At 40.8% G+C, this 23,917-nt stretch overlaps 1 protein-coding gene across 5 annotated transcripts in view; it reads left to right on the forward strand.

Annotated features, from left to right (window-relative positions):
* Positions 1 to 23,917, forward strand: part of lmf1 (lipase maturation factor 1) — a 584,074-nt gene that overhangs the window by 429,712 nt on the left and 130,445 nt on the right. For all 5 annotated transcript variants that reach the window (XM_048551891.2, XM_059653929.1, XM_048551894.2 and 2 more), the window contains one exon: positions 5,643 to 5,810. In XM_048551891.2, coding sequence (XP_048407848.2) covers positions 5,643 to 5,810 — 168 coding nt within the window. The remainder of the gene's footprint in view (positions 1 to 5,642; positions 5,811 to 23,917) is intronic.

Consider the following 23,917-nt stretch of genomic DNA (forward strand, 5'->3'; position numbering starts at 1 on the left):
TTGAAGGAATCTTGTGGTGCAGTGGTAATTTCACTACCCAGGTTCAAGTCCCACCTGCTCCAGGGATGTGTAATAACATCTCTGAACTGGCTGATTAGGAAATATCTATTACTCATTTTAAGGCTCTGAATCACAGAATAAATCATGAGATCATCATCATCCCAAGACTGAGGTGAATACACTTTATGTAATACATCAATAGACATGAATCCGTATGTCATGTATCTCCATTATGAGTGTCATTTCACAGCTCAAATTCCTACTTTAGAGCCCTGGAATTGAAGCGCAAATTGAAATTGACAGGATTCTTAGGAATTGTGAAACCTGACTAACTATACCGTTTGGTGAAGAAAGGCATTCATTTGAGCAATCCTGTCTCTGCACACATCTCTCAATCTTAGATCAGCGTGCACTTCCAGTCTACTACACCCTACTTCATTTTGTCAGTTTTTCACATTTCAAATTCAGAATTTCTTCATCTAAATGTGCACATGTATAAATGTCTTAATCTTGGAAGCCTGTCATCCTTCCATAGTCATGTTTCAAAGTGTCAGAAATATAAGATTAGAGATGAAGTTTTTTTTGGAATCAGGAATTTACCAGTAATTGCTAGCTGCCAACCTTCCTAATCAGCACCAGTTAATTTCAGATTGATTTCAGGGTGTGCCTGTTAACTGTAATTGAATGTTGTGTCCTAAACGAACAAGTTGGATAAACACAGCTGTATCAATATTATCTTGTGTTGGAGGGTGGAATGTGCCTCTAATTATAAAGTACTTAATCATCAGATTTTCCTTCAGAAACAGAAAAGATTAATTTAAGTATTTTCCATAATTCCTATTTACATATCTCTTCATGTTCAGGCTGAGCATTTTGATAATCCAGCATGAGGCATGATCTATCTGCCAAGTTTGAACCATTTAGTTCGAAGTATGATCTAACTTGACACAGTTCAGTCCTTAAAAAAAACTCCATGCATATATTGGTGCGTGCAATGTATCTTTATAACAATATGTATCCAGTCCTGACATTTCCTCACAAAATTGTTACTTGTTTGCAAGGGCTGGATATTTCAGTTTCTCCTCATTGTTCATTCTATCAGCCACCGTCTTGAAAACGAGACTTATCAGATTAAATTATCACTGAATTTAAATCCCTGTTTTAGTTTATGTTACATTTACGTGCTGTCCAATCCCAAGTTCATTACTGGGTGATTGGCTAGATCACTTCACAGCTGCTGTGTCTTTTCTAATGTGGGAGGAAGAATCATCCAGGGCAAATTCACCTTTGGTCAACATTCATTTGGCCAATCACCTTATTAATTGGAATTGCCTGGAAAGTTGGCTTTGAGGGGAAAATTTAAAAAAACTATTTCTAATATTATGTAAGATTAAAACCAATACGTATAATCTTGAGCCAGAATTTACTAAAAATGTGATGCACCTATGATATGTAGAATTTACAGAATTTCATGGAAATGGTGCCAGGGAAATGACGTCTTGTTAAAAGGCAGTGAAGTTGCCTGGGGTCCTTCTGCTTTACTCCTGGTGAGCCTCCCTGAATTCCAATGTTATCAGCCACACAGTCCTTCTCACTGTTCCTCTGTTATAATTCCATGGTACTGCCCACTTTTCTGACTCAATGCTGTTCTGAGCTCCCTCTGCTACTTAGCCAGAAGCAGAATGGCATTGTTGATCTGAATGTTTTTGCTGTAAAGTCAATTTCCCTGAACAAAAAGGCATGTTTACTAAGACAAAGGCATAGCACTGTGGATACAAGAAATCTGAAAAATTAATTCAAAATACGCAACAAGTCAGGCAGCATCTGTGGTGTGAGGAATATAATTAATTTTCAGATTGCCTTTTCACTGAACTTTGCTGATTTACTTAGCATGTACGCAAAGAAACTTGTGAATATTTTAGCTGTCTGAAAAGTTCTTTTTTAAACAGGATTGAATTGAATCTTTGAAAGCCATTTAGTATTAGTGTTGATTCAGTGCTCACTTAGCATGTTGATCACTAATTTTAACATAGACGCAAAAATATGTTTCTTTTGGAACTCATATTGATAAATACATTCATGTTCAATTCAACAGGCTGGTGTGTTAAATAATGTGTTACAGAAATAAGAAATAGCAAGGTTAGACCTGGATGAACACAGCAGGCCAAGCAGCATCAGAGGAGCAGGAAGGCTGACGTTTTGGATTTTTTTCTGAAGAATGGTCTAGGCCTGAATCGTCAGCCTTCCTGCTTATCTGCTTATCTGATGCTGCTTGGCCTGATGTGTCCAACCAGCTCTACGCCTTGTTATCTCAGATACTCCAGCATCTGCAGTTCCTACTATCTCTGTGACAGAAATAAACTGGTTTATTTAAAGAGTTAAGATATCTATTGGAGACTATGCAGCTGCTCTGAATTGTAAAACGGGGAAGCTATGAAAAAAATTACTAAATAATTACTTCCGACCGTCTTTTGCATTGAGATTTCAATGTATTAAACTGCAAAGTACAAAATGTGTGTTTTGAAATGAATTGGCCCAACAACATCTGAAAACAATTACAATTTAGAAGCCCTCAATTTGCTCAGGTGCCTGCAGTCACACATCGACTGCCTGTGTTACACCAAAGGATAACTTAACAAAGCACGATATTAATCTGATAAAAGTAGGTTTTTAAAACTTGCAAAATGGAACTCACCAGTCGAGTGCAGGCTTTTATAAAACAATAGTAAAAGTGTATGGATTGCACAACACTATGCATGATCATAATTGGAATTGATGGATGGCAAACGTTTGACAATGGCCATTGACTGCTGCGCCCCACTGTGATATATTTTATTGAGTTCTCCAACTAATTTTACCATAACTTAGCCACTGAAAAGGCAAAAATGCACATATTAAATTTATGCATTCTCATATGCTCACACAATGGCTTAAAGTTCATGGACATGAGTGTGTGAAAATGGTACGCTTTTCTATCTATTCACTTCTGCCTACAAATATTGTCAGCATTGAGCAGTGACTCCGTTTTAATCTTTAGACGTGCAATGTTGTTCAAGTTTGACACATATGTTTGTTTTCAGTTTCAATGTTTGCTTGCATTTTTTTTATTCGTTTCAAATTGTTTATCATAATTCATGCTCTCCAGCTGTAGAAGTGGGCAAATGTATATCATGGACCAGAGGGAAATCAGGATTCTGCAATTTCAGACCAGTATAGACATTTGAGTAGTGGAGTGGGCCAGATTTGATTTATGTCCTCTCATCCATGCTCCGTCCCTCAAGTAAATCAAGGTTTGTGAAATGTCAGTGCGGGGAACCACGTGAAAATCTTGGCACTCTTTTTGTGCAAGTACTGATATTCTATTAGATGACTCATTCTAATTTTCAAAAAGATGTTTACTTACTAATGTAAACCTTCTTTAAAATGAATGTACAGTCATTGTGTTTGTAAATCAGCAAAGGCCAAAACCTGTTCATGCCACAAACCACCTGTGTTCTTCCTGGAAATCCTGATTTTAAAAAGATGCTTCTGTCTGGTGGTAACCTTCCTACGAAAGGAAAGGAAAATGAACCTAATAATTAATGCTGTAACTCAAACCCATGTAACTTAGGTTGAGTATTAGGTGTTCAATGGTTAAAGTAACTTGTTCTGTGCTAAAGGTACTATATAAATACAAGTTGTTGTTGAAGTACAACATTATGGATTCAGTGCAAGTTCACTGACGCTGAGAATATTTTACTTCTTGGGAAAGTGCAGCCTTGGCTGGCCAACAATGATTATTCACTACCCATTAACGTAGAAGTTGGCTGTCTTCTTCAAGAGCTGCCAAGAAATTATTGTTAGGTCGGGAATTGCAGGATTTTGAGCTAGTACCTATGAAGTAAGAGTCACGTATTTGGAAGTAAAAACAATGCTTAAGTTAGAGAGATGCTTCGAGGTGTTGCTCTTCTCATGCACTTGCCATGATTGCCCGGAATCCACTTGATTAAAAGTGGAAAGTGGTGTTGTACACCTACAGATGCTGTTGACAAACTAATAATAGTAATATGCTTTAACATTGTTGGATAAACAAAATCTGGGATGTTTCTAGTAGTGTTTCCAAATTGTGCAATTCCCTGAAGATCAGCAACTATTGGCTATTCTTCCGATTTCACTGCAAGCCTTTTGAAAGTTGCACGATTCTGTTGCAGAATCTATAAAGTACTGAATAGAGCCATGATATCAAAATATGTGATGTCCATTTGAAAGACTTGTACGCAAAAAACAGAGACATCCCAATACAAATGAAAGCTGGCTGCATCCACACTACAGAAATATTGTATTGCTCCCCCTCAGGAAATGCCTAGAGAAAAGATTTCAAACACATGCACCTCACTTGACCTAGGAAGTAGTAATATTGTGACCCTCAACAGTGGAGTTAGTGAACTTCCAGTCTGAGCTGGCTGCTTCCTGCATTGGTCTTAGAAGAGGAAGGAAGGATGCGGTAGTGTCCTCAGGGGTGGGGAGGGGGTGGAAATCAGTGCGCACTTAATATGAATACAAGAGCCAGTTTATTAATTCCAGGCTGTGCAGAGATCACTATCACTCTTGTTTTTTGGCAGTGTAGATATATTTTTATCATCCTGTTTATGAGGAAAATGAACGTCAGGTCTAAACACATGTAATCCAAGTTTTTAAATGTGTTGTGCATTTTCCACTGTTGATATCTAACCTTCTGAAGTCAACTTCACTACCTCGAGATCCTCTGATGGTCCTGTCAACTTCAAGCAAGTAAAACTATTTTGTGTTCACGCCAACTTGGTAGCTAACTGGAATACTACTAAAGCATCAATGGTCTCTGAATAAGTAACTACTTGAAATTCATGGTTTCCCAAAATTAACTAATTGCCATTATAAAAGTTAGCTTACCTTTCCCCATTAAAAAAAAAACTGTTGGTGTTGGTCAGGAATTCTTCACATACTTGTGATGAAATCATCTCTGGTTTTATGCATTTATTTAATTCAGTCCTTTTTAAAAAAATCATTTCTTGAGAAGCCTGTCAAAACCAAATGAAGCTGAACTTAATGCAAAGTTCTTGTATGCTAACACTGAATTTTTGTTCCACTATGAAAATTTGAAAACAGTAATTCTCCTCCTGCTAACATCTTCATGTTTCAGAATGAAGGAGGCATGGTGGAGAGAGCTTTGCTCTCCTTTGTGACCAACAAAAGCCTGATTTTCCAAAATTTACTCTTGCTGCTTCTGTAATCTTGAACACTTACACACATAGATTAAGGTGCCAGAAATCAGGTGACATCTCCTATGTCCCTGTTTCAACATTCACTCTGTTAAGCTCCTAGCTCAAGTGCAGGCAGTACCTACCTGTACCAAACATATGGAGAACACCAGTCCTCCACATCTGATCCTTGGAGTGCTGCCCAGGTTGGAGGAGTTTCCAGATGTGCTAAAAGATATATTAACATGGGAAGTAAGTATACAAGTTTTATGAAAGGACATGAGAAGGAACAACTGGCAGTATTTTTCAGAGCTACTCTCTGCCAAGGGCAATGCAATATTTGGTGTTTCAATATGTTACGCACATAAATTGAAACCTGATTGATAATCTCTGTTAATTCACAATTTTTCTTGATTTATGTTACAGACTCAACCTGTGCCTAATCCAATTGCATATTATATGCATCGATCCCCATTGTGGTTCCACAGCTTTGAAGTTCTTACTAATCATTTCATTGAGCTCATCGTGCCCTTTTTCCTATTTCTTGGACGCAGGATGTGTGTAATCCATGGAATCTTGCAGGTCCTTTTTCAGGTAGGATTGCATTATTACAACATGTTCTGTTCAGTTCTCATGTAATTGAGTCAAAGATCCTCATTAGAAAAAATAAACAAGGTTGAAAGCATCTGAGTTAACAGAATACTATCACTGCCAATAAGTTGCAATTGTCAAGTATATTCCAAGGTTTTTTTCTCCATTACCTCATTTATTTTTCCAACTCATCACCACCTTCCTTGACATGGTGACTCTGTGGTTAGTTTGTTACACAGAACTCACAGCACAGTAACAGGCCATTTAGCCTACCTAGTCCATGCTAGTGTGTATAATGTATCCTCTTACCCTACTTCTTCTCCTCATCCCACCAGCAAAACCAACAACAATTTTCTCCCTCCAATACTTGTACAGATTTCTCTTTAATATATTGCTACCCTTTGCCTCTATTAGTCCACGTGGTAGTGAGTTTCATGTTCTTGTCGTTTTGAGTAAAGATGTTTCTCCTGAAATCATTATCGGATTATCTTATAACTATGACATGTAACTTGATTCCCTCTCAAAGTGAAGAGTTTTCATCATGACTAACCAACCAAACCCTTATTTGATCTTAAAGACTATTATTGGGTTCTTCTTATGTGCTTTTCATTTTGGAAAGGGACCAACTTACAGATAGATTCATAGTCATTACTAGTCTGTTGTGTTGTTGTCTAACAACATGTGTAAATGTGCTTCAGTTCTGGCATGTTGCCATGTGCATTTATTAGACTCAGGGCTATTAAGTGCAACACGGTGGCTCAGTGGTTAGCACTGTTACCTCACAATGCCAGGGACCTAGTCGACTGTCTGTGTAGTACTTGCATATTCTCCCTGTGTCTGCATGTCTTTCCTTTCACAGCCCAAAGATATGCAGGTTAGGTGGATTGGCCATGCAAAATTGCCAGTGGGCTGGAGGTTTACAGACTAAGTGTGTTAGCCATGAGAAATGCAGGGTTACAGGGATGGGGTAGGATCTGGGTGGGATGCTTGATGGAAGGTTGGTGTAGATTTGAAGGGCTGAAAGACTGCTTCCACACTGTAATGATTCTGTGATTCTATGATTCCTGTTCTTGCCTAATATCCATACACGCAGATTATTCAGCAGGGAGACAATGGATAATAGTTTGGAATCAAAATCCTAGCCGAATTTTTTTCTTTTCTGTATGAAAGGGAGTCAAGGCCAACTCTTCTGTCCAACTGGAACATTTTCTGAGGTCAGCTAGCTCGCTCAGGCTGAGTTCGAACTTGTGATTTTCTGGAAGTATATATGTCCTAATTCTATTCCGAAGTTATCATGTGTAATAATGGAGGATTCTCAAAGAAGTGTTTTGATGAGATGTTAATTTGGGGTGTGGTCTACTTTTTCTGGCCCTGTAGTGCTGTTCTGAAGAAGACCATAAAGAAGAGCAGAAGTGTCCTGGACACAATTTTTCCCTCAACTTTAATTTAAAGAAAATAAACATTCTTGCAATAGATCAGTGTCCAAGCTTCAAAAAGTATTTAATTCATTATCAGGTGCTTTCGTACATCTTGAGGTTGTGAAACGCACTATGTAAATACAAGCCTTTCTTATGATACAGCAAAGAGCAAATTTACAATATCCTAACAGTCTGTTGCTGAATATCAACAGCCGTTACATGAAATTTACCAGCTGCAAGAAAACTCACCCGTTTTCCTTCTTGCTCCATGTAACGTTTTACATCCAAATGATCTCAAATTACAGATAGTCAAGCATAAAGGAATCAAACTGTATCCAGAGTTTCTGTGCCAAGAATCTCAAAAATTTACATGTGTTCCATTTTTATATTAAAGGGCTGCTTGCTTATCACATCTGCGGACTTATCGCATCAGTGGTCACATGTTGTGATTACGAAAGATGCCATTTTCAAACAAAATCCATAAAGTTTTGCATCAGCTCTTCCCTGGCAAATAAATTTGAGACATAGGAACTGACAAAAAATTTGTTACAAGCTTCAATTCCACAAAAAATAGAGTTCATTTATTCCTGCGGCCCTTCTGTAATAGAAACAATGGAGTTAGATTATATTGTTCAGCTCCTTTGAACCTTCTCTGCCAGTAAGAAGCTCATGACTGATCTTCACCTCAACCTCATTTAGTTGCCATTGCTCAATGTGCCTTGATGTTCTTACCCAAGAGGAATTTTGGTCTAGAAATCTTCAGTTGACTGTCCATCATTAGTAGCGTTTCTGAGGAGTTTTTGATGACTCCTTTGTTTTAAGGAACAAGTGCTTCTCTGATTGGGCTGACAGTAATTTTAAGATTATGTGTCTTTTCCTGATTCTCCCACCAGAATTATGAGAGGAACATACCTCAAAGAGTCCTTTATAACATTTTAAACAGCCTGGTCAGATCAGATTTGAGTTGTTATAGTCAAGCAAGCTGGGCATTTTACTCATACTAACAGTTCTGAATAAAGAAGCTACTATTAACATATTGTGTTTCTATTTTAGCCATTTATTTATAACCATTGTGAAGCAGATTTTACAAATTCAACTTCAAAGCCGCAGCTACATTTGGCTGGAGCATATTTTGAAAATTTGAAGGTGGGGTCTAATTGGCTGATTAGTGACCCCATGATTTTCCTTGCAAAATTATGTAAGCAATATATCAGCTGCAACAATTTCCATGGCAAGTATGTGCTCTCATTCCACAATGCCCTGCTGACATATCCCTGAATGAACTGATTTTGCTCAGAGTTTTCTAATATTTGGTAAGGCTGAACCAAACATTTGACGGAACTTGCTAAAGTTCATTTGGCCTTCTGGCTCTTGGAGATTCATTGTTTAGTAGAAGTTGCTGGTGATATTGCAGGTCTGGGAGCATCAGTTGTATTAACTGATGTTTGTTCACCATCTAATATCACCAACTCTCTGATGAAGGGTCTAGGCCCGAAACGTCAGCTTTTGTGCTCCTGAGATGCTGCTTGGCCTGCTGTGTTCATCCAGCCTCACATTTTATTATCTTACTATGCATTAACTTGGCTACCTTGTTTCCTATGTTACAATAGTAACTACGCTTCAAAATGTCTTCATTGGCCAAAATACACTTTGGCGTGCCCTAATGTTGCAAATATTGCTATACAAATTTAAAACTATATTTTGGGCTTGGCCAGAAAATTGGATATGCAGCTCCTTATCTGACTGTCCAGTTATTTATTCCAATCTGCCTAGGAAAACCCAGGCCAGCTCTGTGAAGTATGAGTTTACATTGAAAATTATTGTTTGGGTGTCAAATCAACATTATTCAAAGTAAACTGGAAAACACACTTGGCAAAGAAAGGGGCTCCAGTTTAATATGGCATGAGAAGATGATGCTGATTTTTTGAGCCATTGTTGGCATGGGAATATGGTAGAATCAGCTAACTGTCAGTGCTTCAATTTTTAAGTATCAAACAATTATTCATTTAAAGGATTGGGTTTGATTCCTCCACTGTGTAAAGTCCACAGAAGGTTGTATATCCATACTTAGAGGTGTGTGTTCAAGGGTGAAATCAGAAAGCGCTTCACACAAAGGGTGGTGGAAATCTGGAATTGTCTATTTCAAAAAATGCTACTGCATTTGGAGGTCAACTGTTGATCAGTTGTCATCAGATTACAAAACAGAGTGCTGGATTTTTGTTAAGACAAGGCTGTTGATATTTATGAATGAAGATATATTAATGAAATTAAGATACAGATCAGCAGTGATCTTGTTTAATGATGGTATGTGCTTGTGTGGCTCAACAGTTCCTCCTAGAAAGGAATATTGGAAAAGGTCCACACCTGGAGTACATAATCCAATGATACATGTCGGAAAGACCTCCGAGCTGCCAGGAGGGCATTGGTAGCTTCATCCACCTCATGCTGTTTCTTGGGGGGTGCCTGGGCATTTCTATTCAGTGCATTATCCAGATCCTCACTACTTTTATCAAAATGCTTTTTTGTTTCCTTGAACTTCCTCACATCCCTGAGACAGAGAGAAAAAAAGAATTAAATTATTTGGGGACTGGAGGGTAAAAGTCAATTCTATTATAAAGAAGAGCTGGTTTAGTAACTAATGGAGCACAAAAGCTGACGTTTTGGGCCTAGCCCCTTCATCAGAAAAGGGGGATGGGGAGAGGATTCTGAAATAAATAGGGAGAGAGGGAGAGGCGGACTGAAGATGGATAGAGAAGATAGGTGGAGAGGAGAGTATAGGTGGGGTGGCAGGAAGGGGATAGGTCAGTCCGGGGAGGACGGACAGGTCAAGGGGGCAGGATGAGGTTAGTAGGTAGGAAATGGAGGTGCGGCTTGAGGCGGGAGTAGGGGATACGTGAGAGGAAGAACAGGTTGGAGAGGCGGGGACAAGCTAGGCTGGTTTTGGGATGCAGTGGGGGGAGGGGAAGTGCTACACTAGCCTCCACACCTCCTCCCTCACCCCCATCCCAGGCCCCAAGGTGACTTTCCACATCAAGCAGCTGTTCACCTGCACATCCGCCAATGTGGTATACTGCATCCGGTGTTCCCGTTGTGGGTGGTTGATGGAAAATATTCAGCCTGGAGTCAGGTCACTAGTCATGTGCCTCAAGGATCTGTTTTGGGACCACTGCTGTTTGCCATTTTTATAAATGACTTGGATGCAGGAATAGGTGGATGGGTTAGTAAGTTTGCAGATGACACTAAAGTCAGTGGAGTGGTGGACAGTGTGGAAGAATGTTGCAGGTTGCAGGGAGACTTGGATAAACTGCAGAATTGGGCTGAAAGGTGGCAAATGGAGTTCAATGCGGATAAATGTGAGGTGATTCACTTTGGGAAGAATAATAGGAAGGCAGAATACTGGGTCAATGGAAAGATTCTTGGTAGTGTGGATGTGCAGAGGGATTTTGGTGTCCATCTACATAGATCCCTGAAAGTTTCCACCCATGTTGACAGTGCTGTTAAGAAGGCTTACGGTGTGTTAGGTTTTATTGGTAGAAGGATTAAGTTCCGGAGCTGTGATGTCATGCTGCAACTGTACAAAAAGCTAGTGTGGCCTCATTTGGAATATTGTGTGCAGTTCTGGTTGCCCCATTACAGGAAGGATGTGGAAGCATTGGAAAAGGTGCAGAGGAGATGTACCAGGATGTTGCCTGGTCTGGAGCACAGGCCCTATGAAGAAAGGCTGAGGGACTTGGGTCTGTTCTCATTGGAGAGATGGAGGCAAAGAGGGGACTTAATAGAGACATACCAGATGATCAGAGGATTAGACAGGGTGGACAGAGAGAGTCTTTTTCCAAGGATGATTACTTCAGCTTGTACAAGAGGGCATAGCTACAAATTGAGGGGTGATAGATTTAAGACAGATGTCAGAGGCAGGTTCTTTACTCAGAGAGTGGTAAGGGCGTGGAACGCCCTGTCTGCCAATGTAGTTAACTCAGCCGCATTAGGGCCATTTAAACAGTCCTTGGACAAGCATATGGATGATGAGGGGATCGTGTAGGGGGAGGGGCTTAGATTAGTTCACAGGATGGCGCAACATCGAGGGCCGAAGGGCCTGTTCTGCGCTTTACTGTTCTATGTTCTAAACTGTCGTAATAATGAGGGAAAGTTGTGCTTGTGCACAATGTGATTTGTTTGCTTTAAAAATTATGCATCTAGCACCCACCTGTCACACAATCCATGTCAGTAAGACTGTGGTTGTCTCAGATTTCACATATATCATAATTGCTCCAAATTTTCCAAGACAAGAAATATTTTAACGCTTATATCATTCTCTCTAAGAAGTTGCCAAGTTCTTCACAAACCCCTCAGTGGTCAGCTTGTTTTCACACTGTCCCTGGCTTCTCAAAGAAAATATCTGATGATTCACAATGAGCAATGCTATTAGAGATTTTTTAAAGCATATCCATAGCCATTACATTTTAAAATGCCATGTTTAAAGGTTCCTGCACTACAATAATTCTCGACTGTTGCCAGTTAATTTAACATTTATGGACCTTTTGCAACATAACAATTTCCAATAACTTTTTTTTATTTGAGGAGATTAATCTCAAAGTTCTACCTGTTGCCTTTTCTGAAAATTATAAAGATCATCTAAGGTTTGTTCTTTAAGAAAGCTATCAAAAATGATCAAGTATCCCATTTATAACTTGGATCTCAAACCCTGTCTTTGTTGAGGGAGTGCAGAAATGTTATATGTTTATTCATGCATCATCACCCAACTGTTCTCCAAGATAAACATTTCTTCATGAGTGGAACCTTGACACTGAAGCTGGTGATTGGCTAAAAAGAGTGGAGCTTTTAAACAAGTCTGATGTTGCTAGGGATGACATTTTTTGGATGAAATAATAAATTGAGACCTTGTCCCAGGTGAATCTAAAAAGTTCAAGAGCACTATTTTAAAAGAACATGGGAGTTCTCCCGGTTTCTGACAACATTAACCCCAGTCAACAATACTTGAAAAAGAATCTGTTCATTGTCATATTGCAGGATCTTGCTTTGTGTAAATTGACGTCCAAGTTTCTTAAAATTGCAAGTGTGATTTCACTTCAGAAATACCTTATTATCAATAAAGCATTTGAAAGTCATTCAATGTGCTGTATAAATGCTATCTTTCTTTCACAACTTTAGGAGATAGAAAATTCCCTGTGATTAGATTAGATTAGGTTAGATTCCCTCGAGTGTAGAAACAGGCCCTTCAGCCCAACAAGTCCACACCACCCCTTGGAGCATCCCAGCCAGACCCAACCCCATCCCCCTATAACCCACACAACCCTGAACACTACGGGCAATTTAGCATGGCCAATCCACCTAGCCTGCACATCTTTGGACTATGGGAGGAAACTAGAACACCCGGAGGGAACCCACGGAGACACGGGGAGAATGTGCAAACTCCACACGGACAGTCGCCCGAGGCTGGAATCGAACCCGGGTCCCTGGTGCTGTGAGACTGCAGTGCCGCCCAAATCTGCCAGCATATGAGCAATGCTGGTTATGAAGCATTAGATTTTAAAATCGCCATTTATGTATTGTCTGTGCCTTTCTTAGTTTAGTTAGGAATTCAGATACTTAAAATAACTCCAAATGCTAATATGGAAGATGTACATCCAGATAATACCTCTACGATCACTAAGTAGAATAACCAGTCACATTTTTATTGCACCCCAGTGACCTGCTACTGTCTTAACAAGTGATATCTGGAGTGTATACTTTTGAAGGATAGCGGTTATCACCGGAGTAATGGAGTGATAGATCAGGCTTTGTATTTGCATATTGAAGAACTGTAATTTTGTGAAACATGACCTTAGCAACTAACTCACACCTGCAGTATTATTGAAGAAAAGAAAAATCACAAGTCTCTCTCTTTTAGAAACATACCCTGGAGGAAAGTGTCACTCAGACTAGCTTGACTACATTTGGTGCAACTTTTCCTTTCGCTGTATGGTCAAGATTGTCTTTTACTGGAAAAAGTATCAATTGACACACTGAAGAAGTGTAATTAAATAGAGAGACTTCTCTGTTAATTGTAAGGGAAACACTGTTTTAGTTAACAGAACAGAGTGGGAATGGAAGGAGATCCAAAGTGACAGGAACTTTGGCACTAAAGCAATGACTGATGGATTATTCCATGTTCATCTCTGTATTCTGTTACATCCTTCCAATGTAGCCTGGAGATAAAACATTACGTTTTCTTGCACTGAGATTTTCTACAAGACTCGCCCCATATTTTTGATAAGCTAGTAACGTGTTTTTGTTTTCTCCTCCAAGTGTTGAGCAAATACTATAAGAAGATAGTTAGACATAACTACATTGTTAGGGCATTAATCACAAGGAGGATCTCTTAACATTTCTGAACTGTGGATCTTGGAGCCTGTGCATTCAAAAATTAAGTGGTGGATTTGGAAAACTATTTTCAGATTGTTTATGTTGGAGGGGCCAGTCCCACAGTGAGTGCAGTAAACTAGTTGGTAAATAAATCTTACATCATGTGCATCTTTCCTGTTCCCTTCACTTAAACCAATCTGTTTTTGAGACAGCTGGAAGGCTGTGCTCGATTTTATGGTGAATCAGTTAAAGGTGGGCGTTCCATCTAATTACCATATAATAAACAGTTTATGATTATAGCTCTTATTGTACCAAGTTAAAGTTTTTTATATATTCAGATATGTTTTATTCTCCCTATTTTAGCTAGAGAACAGCATTAGCAAATGTCTCCAGTTTAATTCAAGTTAGTGATTGGGACTCATAGCACTGAAAAGAGTTGGAGATGGGGCAAAATTGATTTGGGAGATGAGCAAATCCATGAAGCAGCCAGCAATGCATATGTTGTGTTGTCAGCCTCAGATCAAACTAGCAAAGCATTTTGACTTCTGAATAATTTTCTTTGCAGTGAGATGAACTAGTGCAATGGTTCATATAGTTTTGGTAAATGTCATTTGCTTATTGAAGTAAAGGGTGCACTTATTGTATAAGTCTACCTCCCTCGATGCACTGTCAACTTGGCAGCTTCTCTAAAGTAGAGGGGCAGTGCAATAACTCTTACACGCTGAGTATGCCTTTGGAACAGAGATTCTTTGGTCTTTCTGCAGCAGGGCCCAACCACAGGAGAAATCATATAATTATACAACACAAAAAAAAGGGCCGTCTAACCTATTGTGCCTGTAAAACCTCTTTGAGAGTACTACCCTATAATATTAAGACCATAAGACTATTAGACATAGGAGTGGAAGTAAGGCCATTCGGCCTATCAAGTTCACTCCACCATTTAAATCATGGCTGATGGGCATTTCAAGACTGCTTTCCTGCACTCTCCCCCTAGCCCTTGATTCCTTCTGAGATCAAGAATTTGTCGATCTCTGCCTTGAAGGCATCCAACGTTCCTCCACTCCCTCTCTTTCCTCACAGTCGTGTCAAAGGCTCATCTTCAGTTTCAAACTGTCAGCGATTATTTTGCCATTGCTTTCTCAGAGAGCTTATAACTTGTAGTGGTTATAACAAGGTCAGCCAGGTGGATGTCATAGAGTATGAGATCGCTGATTGGGTCTGTTAACCTGGTCCAGTCAGCGGTTCTGTTCACTCTAAGACCTGGCTCTGAGGAAGCTGGACCGGTGTCAAGTATTATGCACTTGTAAATAAAGGGTGACTTGGTGACAGGATACCAGCCTCTCTGTAGTTATTTCAGTAGCAATGAGAAAAAGAAAATATGCTCCTGAAGAAATTTGCTTGCAACAATCATCTTTGAATTCAGGTAAGCATTTCTGGCATCTTACCATTATTTGGGAAGTTTGACTCATTTGATTCTGCCTTCGAAGACTGGGCCCTGGGTGTGGAAATTTTTTTTTCCTGGCAAATGATGTTGGAGCAAATGAAAACAACGTGTAATTCTCCTGACAGCTTGTGGACCCATTTCAGTTATTAGGGGCCCACTTTTCCTGAGGCAACAGATACTAAAACCTTTTAAGCATTGACAGATTTAGTTAAGGAATATTACAACCCCAAGCTGCCTCTCATTCTGAAATGCTATCGGTTTTACTCAGCAGCTCAAGAAACAGAGGAATCCATGCCGGGATTTTTGACGAAGTTAAGATGACTGGGAGAGGCATGTGACTTCAGTTTAACTCTCAATGAGATGCTGAGAGACCATTTGGTATGTAGGATTAGTATGTGTTCCAGGCACCCCAAGTGACCTGCTTGGGCTACACCCTTTGGAAGATAAAGTGAGGGTGATCACAGGTGCCTTGGCTCTCGCACCTATACTGGAGCTTATGTCTTTCTTCGGGCTGCTGAATTAATACAGAAGGTTCAAACGTAACTTGGCCTTCATCCTGACATCCTTTCATCTGCTGTTGATAAACGGTCCTTGGAGATGGTCTTGTCGCCAGACATAACCTTTAGGAAAGTGAAGAAGCAGTTAGCTTTGTCTAAGGTGTTGGCACATTTTGATCCCATTCGAGCTCTGGTGATGAGATGAGACGCCACTCGTATAGTATGGGAGAAGTATTGGCTTATCGATGGCCCAATGGAGAAGAATGCTCAAAAGCATATGGTTCCTGGATTTTAGCTGATGCACGGCACATATACGCCCAGATATAGAAGGAATGTTTGGCATTCAGCTTTGGTGTGAGAAAGTTCCGCCAATACCTTTATGGATATAAATGTGTAACAGTAACAAATCACAAACCCCTGCTTGGGCTACTCAAAGAGGACAAGGCCATTGCTTCAGGATGAATTCAGCAATAGGTCCTCATTCAAAGTGTATGTATTACAAGTTGGAACACAATCCGGGAGGCCAAGTAGCAAATATGGATGCATTGAGCTGCCTCCCGCTGGCAGATACACCACCAATGATACTGCCACTGGAAGAGTCCATTCTAGTTTTAAACTGTCTGGACATCCTTCCAGTCACCTCTGACAATGTCAGACTGTGCACACAAGACGATCTGGTCCTTGCAAAATTGCAACAGCTGGTGGTGATGGGGGTAAACAAAAGGGCCATCACAACTAGAATTGAAACCTTTCTGGACTGGGAGAGACTAGATCACTAAGAGGATAGCATCTTATTGTGGGGAGCAAGAGTGATTGTGCTGAGCAAAGGTTACTACCAGATACTAGCTGAATTTACCGGGGTCATCTAGGGATGTCCAAAATGAATATATTGGTGAGAAGTTATGTCTGGTGGCCAGGATTGGATGCAGACGCAGCTGCTTTAGTGCTGCAGTGCCCAGGGTACCAACAAAGACAAGTGTTACCACCAGCAGCTCACCTACATAAATAGGAATGGCCAGGTATCCCTGGACTCGGTCACATGTCGACTATGATGGTCCTTTCACGGGCTCACCTTCTTAGTCATTCTGGATGTCCATTGAGTTCACTCCTAAAACACAGGGATAAGTTATGAGCATCTTTTGCAATACACGGACTCCCAAAAGCGTTGGTCACAGACAACGGCCTACTAGCAGGGAATTTGAGTATTTCCTAAAGTTGAATGGCATTCAGTATATAAGGACAGCTCCATAGCATCCATAATCCAGTGGTCTGGCAGAAAGAACAGTCCACACCTTGGAGGCAGGCTCGGAATTACAGGTACAGCTCCACTCGATAACAAATTGTCCCAGATCCTATTCGTTTATCATGCAACTACAGGGATAGCTCCAGCAGCGTTGCTAGTAAGGAGAAGACTCCACACCAGGTTAAATCTGATTTTCCTGAGGAGGGTGAAACAGCATCAGGAACGGCAACGCTAGTCACAAGTCGCCTAAGTGAGAGAGACACTTTACTTCAGGGGAAAGGTTTGGTGCTAAAGACCACAGAAATAGCCCTGCTTGGATGAGAAGGATGGTTGACATGAGGTCAGGTCCCAAGGAGTTGAAGGTTCGGGTGTGTGAAACAGTCCTGACAAAGTACATGGACCACATGAAAGCTGCACGAACTCTCAAATGGGACAGGTCCCTGAAAACAGTCGGTTCTCCCCTCATCTAGTTTGAAGAGACCTTGGAGTAGGAGATAGACGCAGCGAATGTCACAGCCTTGATGCCTTTACCGCCTGACGAAGTGGATGAATTTCTTCTGAGATGCTCCGGGTACAAGAGGCAGGCTATGGTCCGGTACATGCTGCCCACATCTGAGGCTGAGTAGGAGAAACTTGGACCTGATGTGAAAATGGCCCAGGAAAGGCTACAGAGAAAAGAACAGGCCTATGTGCTTGGACTTACTGAGGGAGAGATGTAGGGATTGTAACAAGGTCAGTCGGTTGGACATAGAACATAGAACAGTACAGCACAGTGCAGGCCCTTTGGCCCACGATGTTGTGCCAAATTTTTACCCTAAACCTAAGGTCTATCTAACTTCCACCCCTAACTTGTACTATCATCCATATGCCTATCTAATAGCCGCTCAAATGCACCTAATGAGGCTGACTCCACTACCCTCTCCGGTAATGCATTCCATGCCCTGATCACTCTCTGAGTAAAGAACCTATCTCTGACGTCTCCCCTATATCTACCTCCACTCACTTTAAAACTATGCCCCCTCTTAATAGTTACCTCCACCCCAGGATAAAGTCTCTGGCTATCTACTGTATCTATACCTCTGATCATTTTGTACACCTCTATCAAGTCACCTCTCATTCTTCGTTGTTCTAAAGAGAAAAGCCCTAGCTCTCTCAACCTTTCCTCGTAAGACCTACGCTCCATTCCAGGCAACATCCTGGTAAATCTCCTCTGCACCTTTTCCAACACTTCCACATCTTTCCTGTAATGAGGCGACCAGAACTGGACACCTTGCTCCAGATGTGGCAGAACCAGTCTTTTGTACAGCTGGAGCATAACTTTGCGGCTCTTGAACTCACTCCCTTTATTACTGAAAGCTAACATACCATATGCCTTCTTCACAACTCTATCCACCTGGGTGGCAGCTTTCGGGGAACTGTGGACATAAATCCCAAGATCCCTCTGCTCCTCCACACTGCCAAGAATCTTTCCGTTAACCCTGTATTCTGCTTTCAGATTTGTCCTTCCAGAATGGATCACGTCACACTTTTCAGGGTTAAATTCCATCTGCCACTTCTCAGCCCAGCCCTGCTTCCTATCAATGTCCCTTTTTAACCAGAACAGTCTTCCGCACTATCTACAACTCGACCCACCTTCGTATCATCTGCAAACTTACTAATCCACCCTTCCCCTCCTTCATCCAAATAATTTACAAAAATCACAAGTAGAAGAGGACTCGGAACATATTTGTTATGGTACACCACTCATGGCTGAGCACCATGTTGAATGTTTTCTGTCCATTACCACCCTTTGTCTTCTAACGAACAGCCAATTCTGAATCCAATCTGCCACATTTCCCCCTTTTGCATGAGCCTACCATGGGGTATGTTATCAAACGCATTACTTAAATCCATGTATACCACATCCACTGCTCTACCTTCATCCACGTGTTTAGACACCTCTTCAAAAAATTCAATAAGGTTTGTGAGGCATGATCTACCCCTCACAAATCCTATCATCATAGAATATGAGTTCCCTGACTAGAGCTGTTAACCTGGTACAATCAGGGAGCCCTGGCTGACAGATATAAGCAGGAGTGTCAGACGTTCTGGTCGCACTGAGGGAGCTGGAGTATTAAGTATTATGCATGTGCAAATGAAGGATGATTTAGTGACACAATACTGGCCTCACTGGAGTTATTTCATAACTTGTGCAGTCTTTGTTGCTGACTTAGCTGTGCTGCTGGCTATATGGAGTGATATAGGGTAGAGATGCTCTTTTTTAACTTTCATTCTCAATAAATGAGCTCTGTATTCAAACTCAATCCAAAGCTACAACCTGATCTAAATCTATCAGGAACAATACTACTTGCAAAATATTGAAGTTTTTTTTAACTGTCTGCGTTTCCATTGTGGGCAGTTTGTTTCATGTGGCAGTACATTCTGGTTAGTCAACACAGAAAAGCTTTGCAGAAACAATGATGTGCAAGAACCAGATATAGGTAGGAGTGACATTTTGGTTCATTTATCAGCAGTAATGATAACAGTACATTTGGAATATGAGTTTTAGTGTTATTTTAAATATCCTATTTCATTATAACATATTGTACATGCTTATATATAAAGGAATCAAGAGTTATGGAGATCGGACAGGAGGCAAGTCTGATCTTATTGATTGAACAGTGGTATAAAGTGGCTGTTTGTTCTACTCTACTCCTGTTTCTTATGTTCTGTTGTACTCTACACTTCACAATAGATAATGAAAACTCAAAGAATGAAAAATGAAGAAACATCCTTTGAAAAATTAAATGTGTATCAGAGTCATAATGAACCCTTGAGTTTTTGCATCAATACGTTCAGACTACCTGTGAAGACAAATGACTGAAGCTTGGAAAAGGCTTTTATAGTTAGAAATGTGTTAGAAATTTTATAGTTTAATGTTGAGAATATGTTTTATCACAAGTCAGAAACTTTTTTTTCTGACTTGGTACTTTCTCTGCTGCTGACTAATTCCTCAAGGAAAACTTAATTGTTGATGTCCTATTATGTTCAATGAGTTCCTCATGACTGAGAATATGTGTCAATGCAGCCCATGAACAAACAGAACATTACAAATGTTGTAGCGATTCCAGTGTATTGTGTGTAAATGGACTCTCAATTCTGTAACATTGCCAACTTTAAAGATTACACTGCAGGTCTGCAATTAATCACAGGATATCATTTCAACCACTTCCATGTGGTTCATTGCAAAGAAATGACCATTCTTTGTGTATCAGCGCAGACAGTGAGTAGCATCATGATATTTAAAAAGTCTTTAGGGGCTGAGTCACTGCCAATTTTAGTCGAACTCTCACCCAATAACTTTGTTTAAATTTTGCTTCCACTACCCAGAGGATTACTTGAGACCAAGGGTCTATTTTGCAGACTCCCAAAGCACCTTACTGAGTTATTGAGAAGCACTTTCTTATTATTCACACACGGTTCTTCTATTTAAGGGAAACCACAACTTTTAGTCTCAAAAGAAAATAATAACACATTATATAATGAACTATTGATCATGAAGAACTCGAGCCGTCATTTCATAATTTATGTCAGGGATACCTCTGCTAATTGTGGGAAAGGTTTCACTGCTGACAATCACAATGTGGATTAGGTGATATAATTCTTCTAAGAGTGCATTATATGAGAAAGACACACAAGTGTGTACTTGTACCATCAAACACCGTAAATAAAAATGAAAGGATTTTTTAAAAATATGTTTGATGATACAAGAATCAGGTGCACCTGAAAGTAACTGTCTAGAACATAGGATTTATGGAACTGATCAGGGTGGCTGGTGAGTGTGGAATTGCCATAGTCCCAGAGGACCATAGGATTGCTTTCTGATTAGAGAGAGACAACTGGTTGTGATTTAACCTGAGGGTCACTACGCCTTAGGCAAGGGTGAGATCAAGAAGGTGAAACTTTGATAGTGACCTCAGCTGGTATGGGAATTGAACCTGTGCTGTTGACACCACTTTGCATCACAAGCCAGCAGGTCCACCATGCAATTAAATTGTAACAATATATCAGATAAGAAGTGAGAGATTCCTCGTGGTTTATGCAGAACTGACCATGTACATGTCTGACAGCGACATTTCTCCCTTTTCCTTTGCTGCGTCGTTCATAATACTAAACAAAGCTTTCGCTTTTCACTTATTTCACTTTGAGAGACTAGAGGGGAGATATTCCAATGCTAGTTACAAATGCTAGATGGGCAGTGCAGTACTTTCTGAGACTAGCTTATTCAAAATATTAGCATGAGCTGTAAGTACAGTTTGGACTTGAGATGGGAACTAGTTGATTTTCCCTTTTTATACATCCAATCAGTGCAGTATAACCTGACTTCATGATGTTAGATCACTTATTGTTTTCTGATGCTTCAAAGTTTCTTGTACTCCACCCTCAGGTACCAGTGTGGCCTATCATAAAGACAATAAAGAAAATTTCATCTAACAGAAGTAACCCCATTGACTCAACTATGTTGATATTCTCTTTGTGCCTAGATGTTGGTCAGGAGATATTGTGTTTAACTCATTACACTTCATAGTTACAAATGAAAAATCTAATTGTGGCTCCAAATTGGAAACTGGGTCATTCATTGCATATGCAATGTTAAGTCCAGAGGTTGCAGGGTCCCCATGGGAAAACTGAGATGCTGTTCTTCTAGCTTGCACTGAGACCTACTGGAACACTGCAGCACGCCTACGACAGAAATGTTGGCCAGGGAACATGCTGGCATGTTGAAATAGCAGGCAACTGGAAGCTCAGAGTAATTTTTACGGACAGTGCATGGGTGTTCTGCGAAGCCATCATCCAGTCTGCATTTTGTCTCCCCAGTGTAGAAGAGGGCACATTGAGCAGCGAATACAGTAGAACAGAATGATTGAAGTGCAGGTAAACCTCTCCTTCACTTGGAAGCTCTGCCTGCGGCCTTATATAGTGAGGAGGGACAAGGTAAAGGGGCAAGTGTTACACCTGCTGCGATTGCATGCGAAGCTGCCATGGGGGTGTGGGAAAGTATTAAGAATGGAGGATGAGTGGACCAGAGTGTCTCGGAGGGAACAGTCCCTGTGGATTGCTGACAAGGAAGTGGAGGGGAATATGTGTCTGGTCAGGGCATCCCTCTGGAGGTGATAGAAATGATCACTTGCAATTCTTTAGATGCGGAGGTTGGTGCGGTTGTAAGTGAGGATCAGGAGGACCTTGCCTTGGTTGTAGGAGGGAAGAGAAGGGATGAGGGCAGAAGTATGGGAGTTGTGTCTGACACAGCTAAGGGCCCTGTCTACAGTAGTAGGGAATACTCGGTTACAGAAGGGTGGCATCATCAGAACAGATGCAAAGGAGAAACTCAGAGATTATAATTAAGTCTTTACAGGAAGCAGGGGATGAGGATGTATAGTCAAGGTAACTGTGGGATTTGGTAGCTTTGTAATGAATATTGGTAACCAGCCTATCTCCTGAATTGAAAATAGATATGTCAAGGAAGTGAAGGGAGGAGTTGGAAATGGACCAGATGAATATGAGGGCAGATGGAAATTCAAGTGGAATTGATACATTTTTCCATTTCAGCAACGGGATCTTGATCAGATGGGTGATGGGCCAAGGCATGGCAGATGAAGTATATAGAGTCATAGAGATTTACAACACAATGACAGACCCTTTGGTCCAACCTGTCTACGCCAAACAGATATCCCAAATAAATCTAGTCCCATTTGCCAGCATTTGGCCCATATCCCTCTGAACCCTTCCTATTTGTGTGCCCAAACAGATGCCTTTTAAATGTTGTAATTGTACCAGCCTGTGATACTTCCTTTGGCAGCTCATTCCATACATCCTCTGTGTGAAAAAGTTTTCCCTTCAGTCCCTTTTAAAACTTTCCCCTCTAGTCTTAAACCTATGCCCTCTGCATTTGGACTCTTCACCTTGGGGAAAAGACCTTCTATTTACCCTAGCCATGTCCCTCATGAGCTTAATTTAGATAAATGTGAGGTGCTACATTTAGGTAGGGCAGATCATGGCAGGATTTATATACTTAATGGTAAGGTCCTGGTGAGTGTTGCTGGACAAAGAGACCTTGGAATGCGGGTTTGTAGTTCCTTGAATGTGGAGTTGCAGGTAGACAGGGTAGTGAAGAAAGTATTTGGTACTCTTGCCTTTATTGGTCAATGCATTGAGTATAGTTGGGAGGTCATATTGCAGATGTATAGGAGATTGGTTAAGCCACTTTTTGGAATATTTTGTTCATTCTGGTCTCCCTGATATATGAACAACATTATTAAACTTGAAAGGGTTCGGAAAAGATTTACAAGGATATTGCCATGCTTGGGGGTGGGTGTTTGAGCTATTAGCGAGAGGCTGAGTAAGCTGGTACTTTTTTCCCTGGAGCGTCAGAAGTGGGGGCATGGTCTTCTCGAAGTTTATAGAGTCATGAGGGGCATGGATAGGGTGAATAGTCTGTGGGATGGAGGAGTCCAGAACCAGAGGGTATATGTTTAAGGTTGAGAGGGAAGAAGTTTAAAAAGGACCTGAGGGGCAGCTTTTTTGTGCAGACGGTGGTGCGTGTATGGAATGAGCTCCCTGAGGAAGTACAGGAGGCTAGTACAATTAGAACATTTAAAACGCTTCTGGATGGTTATATAAATAAGACCGGTTCAAAGGGATGTGGGTCAAATGCTGGCAAATGGGACTAAATTAATTTAGCATGACTGGTCAGCATGGAGTTGGATTGAAGGGCCTGTTTCCATACATGTTCATCACTATGACTGTATAAATGAGAGAGGGAAGCAGCACCAATGATGTCATTGAACATAGAACATAGAACAATACAGCGCAGAACAGGCCCTTCGGCCCTTGATGTTGCACCAACCTGTGAACTAATCTAAGCCCCTCCCCCGACACTATGCCATCATCATCCATATGCTTATCCAAGGGTTGACATACCTGGGAAACTGCTGTGCGTGGGGGCCTGAGTAGGATTGGAAAATGGAGTGCTCCACACATGGCACAAAGAGTCAGTCTTAACTAGAGTCCATTCAGGTACCCTTGGCCATACCTTTCAGCTGAAGAATGTGAGAGGAGTTCAAGAAGAAGTTGAGCAAAGTGAGGACGAACTTAGCCAGGCAGGG

This window comes from Stegostoma tigrinum, chromosome 23 (genome assembly GCF_030684315.1).
Source record: "Stegostoma tigrinum isolate sSteTig4 chromosome 23, sSteTig4.hap1, whole genome shotgun sequence".
Classification (NCBI taxonomy): Eukaryota; Metazoa; Chordata; class Chondrichthyes; order Orectolobiformes; family Stegostomatidae; genus Stegostoma; species Stegostoma tigrinum.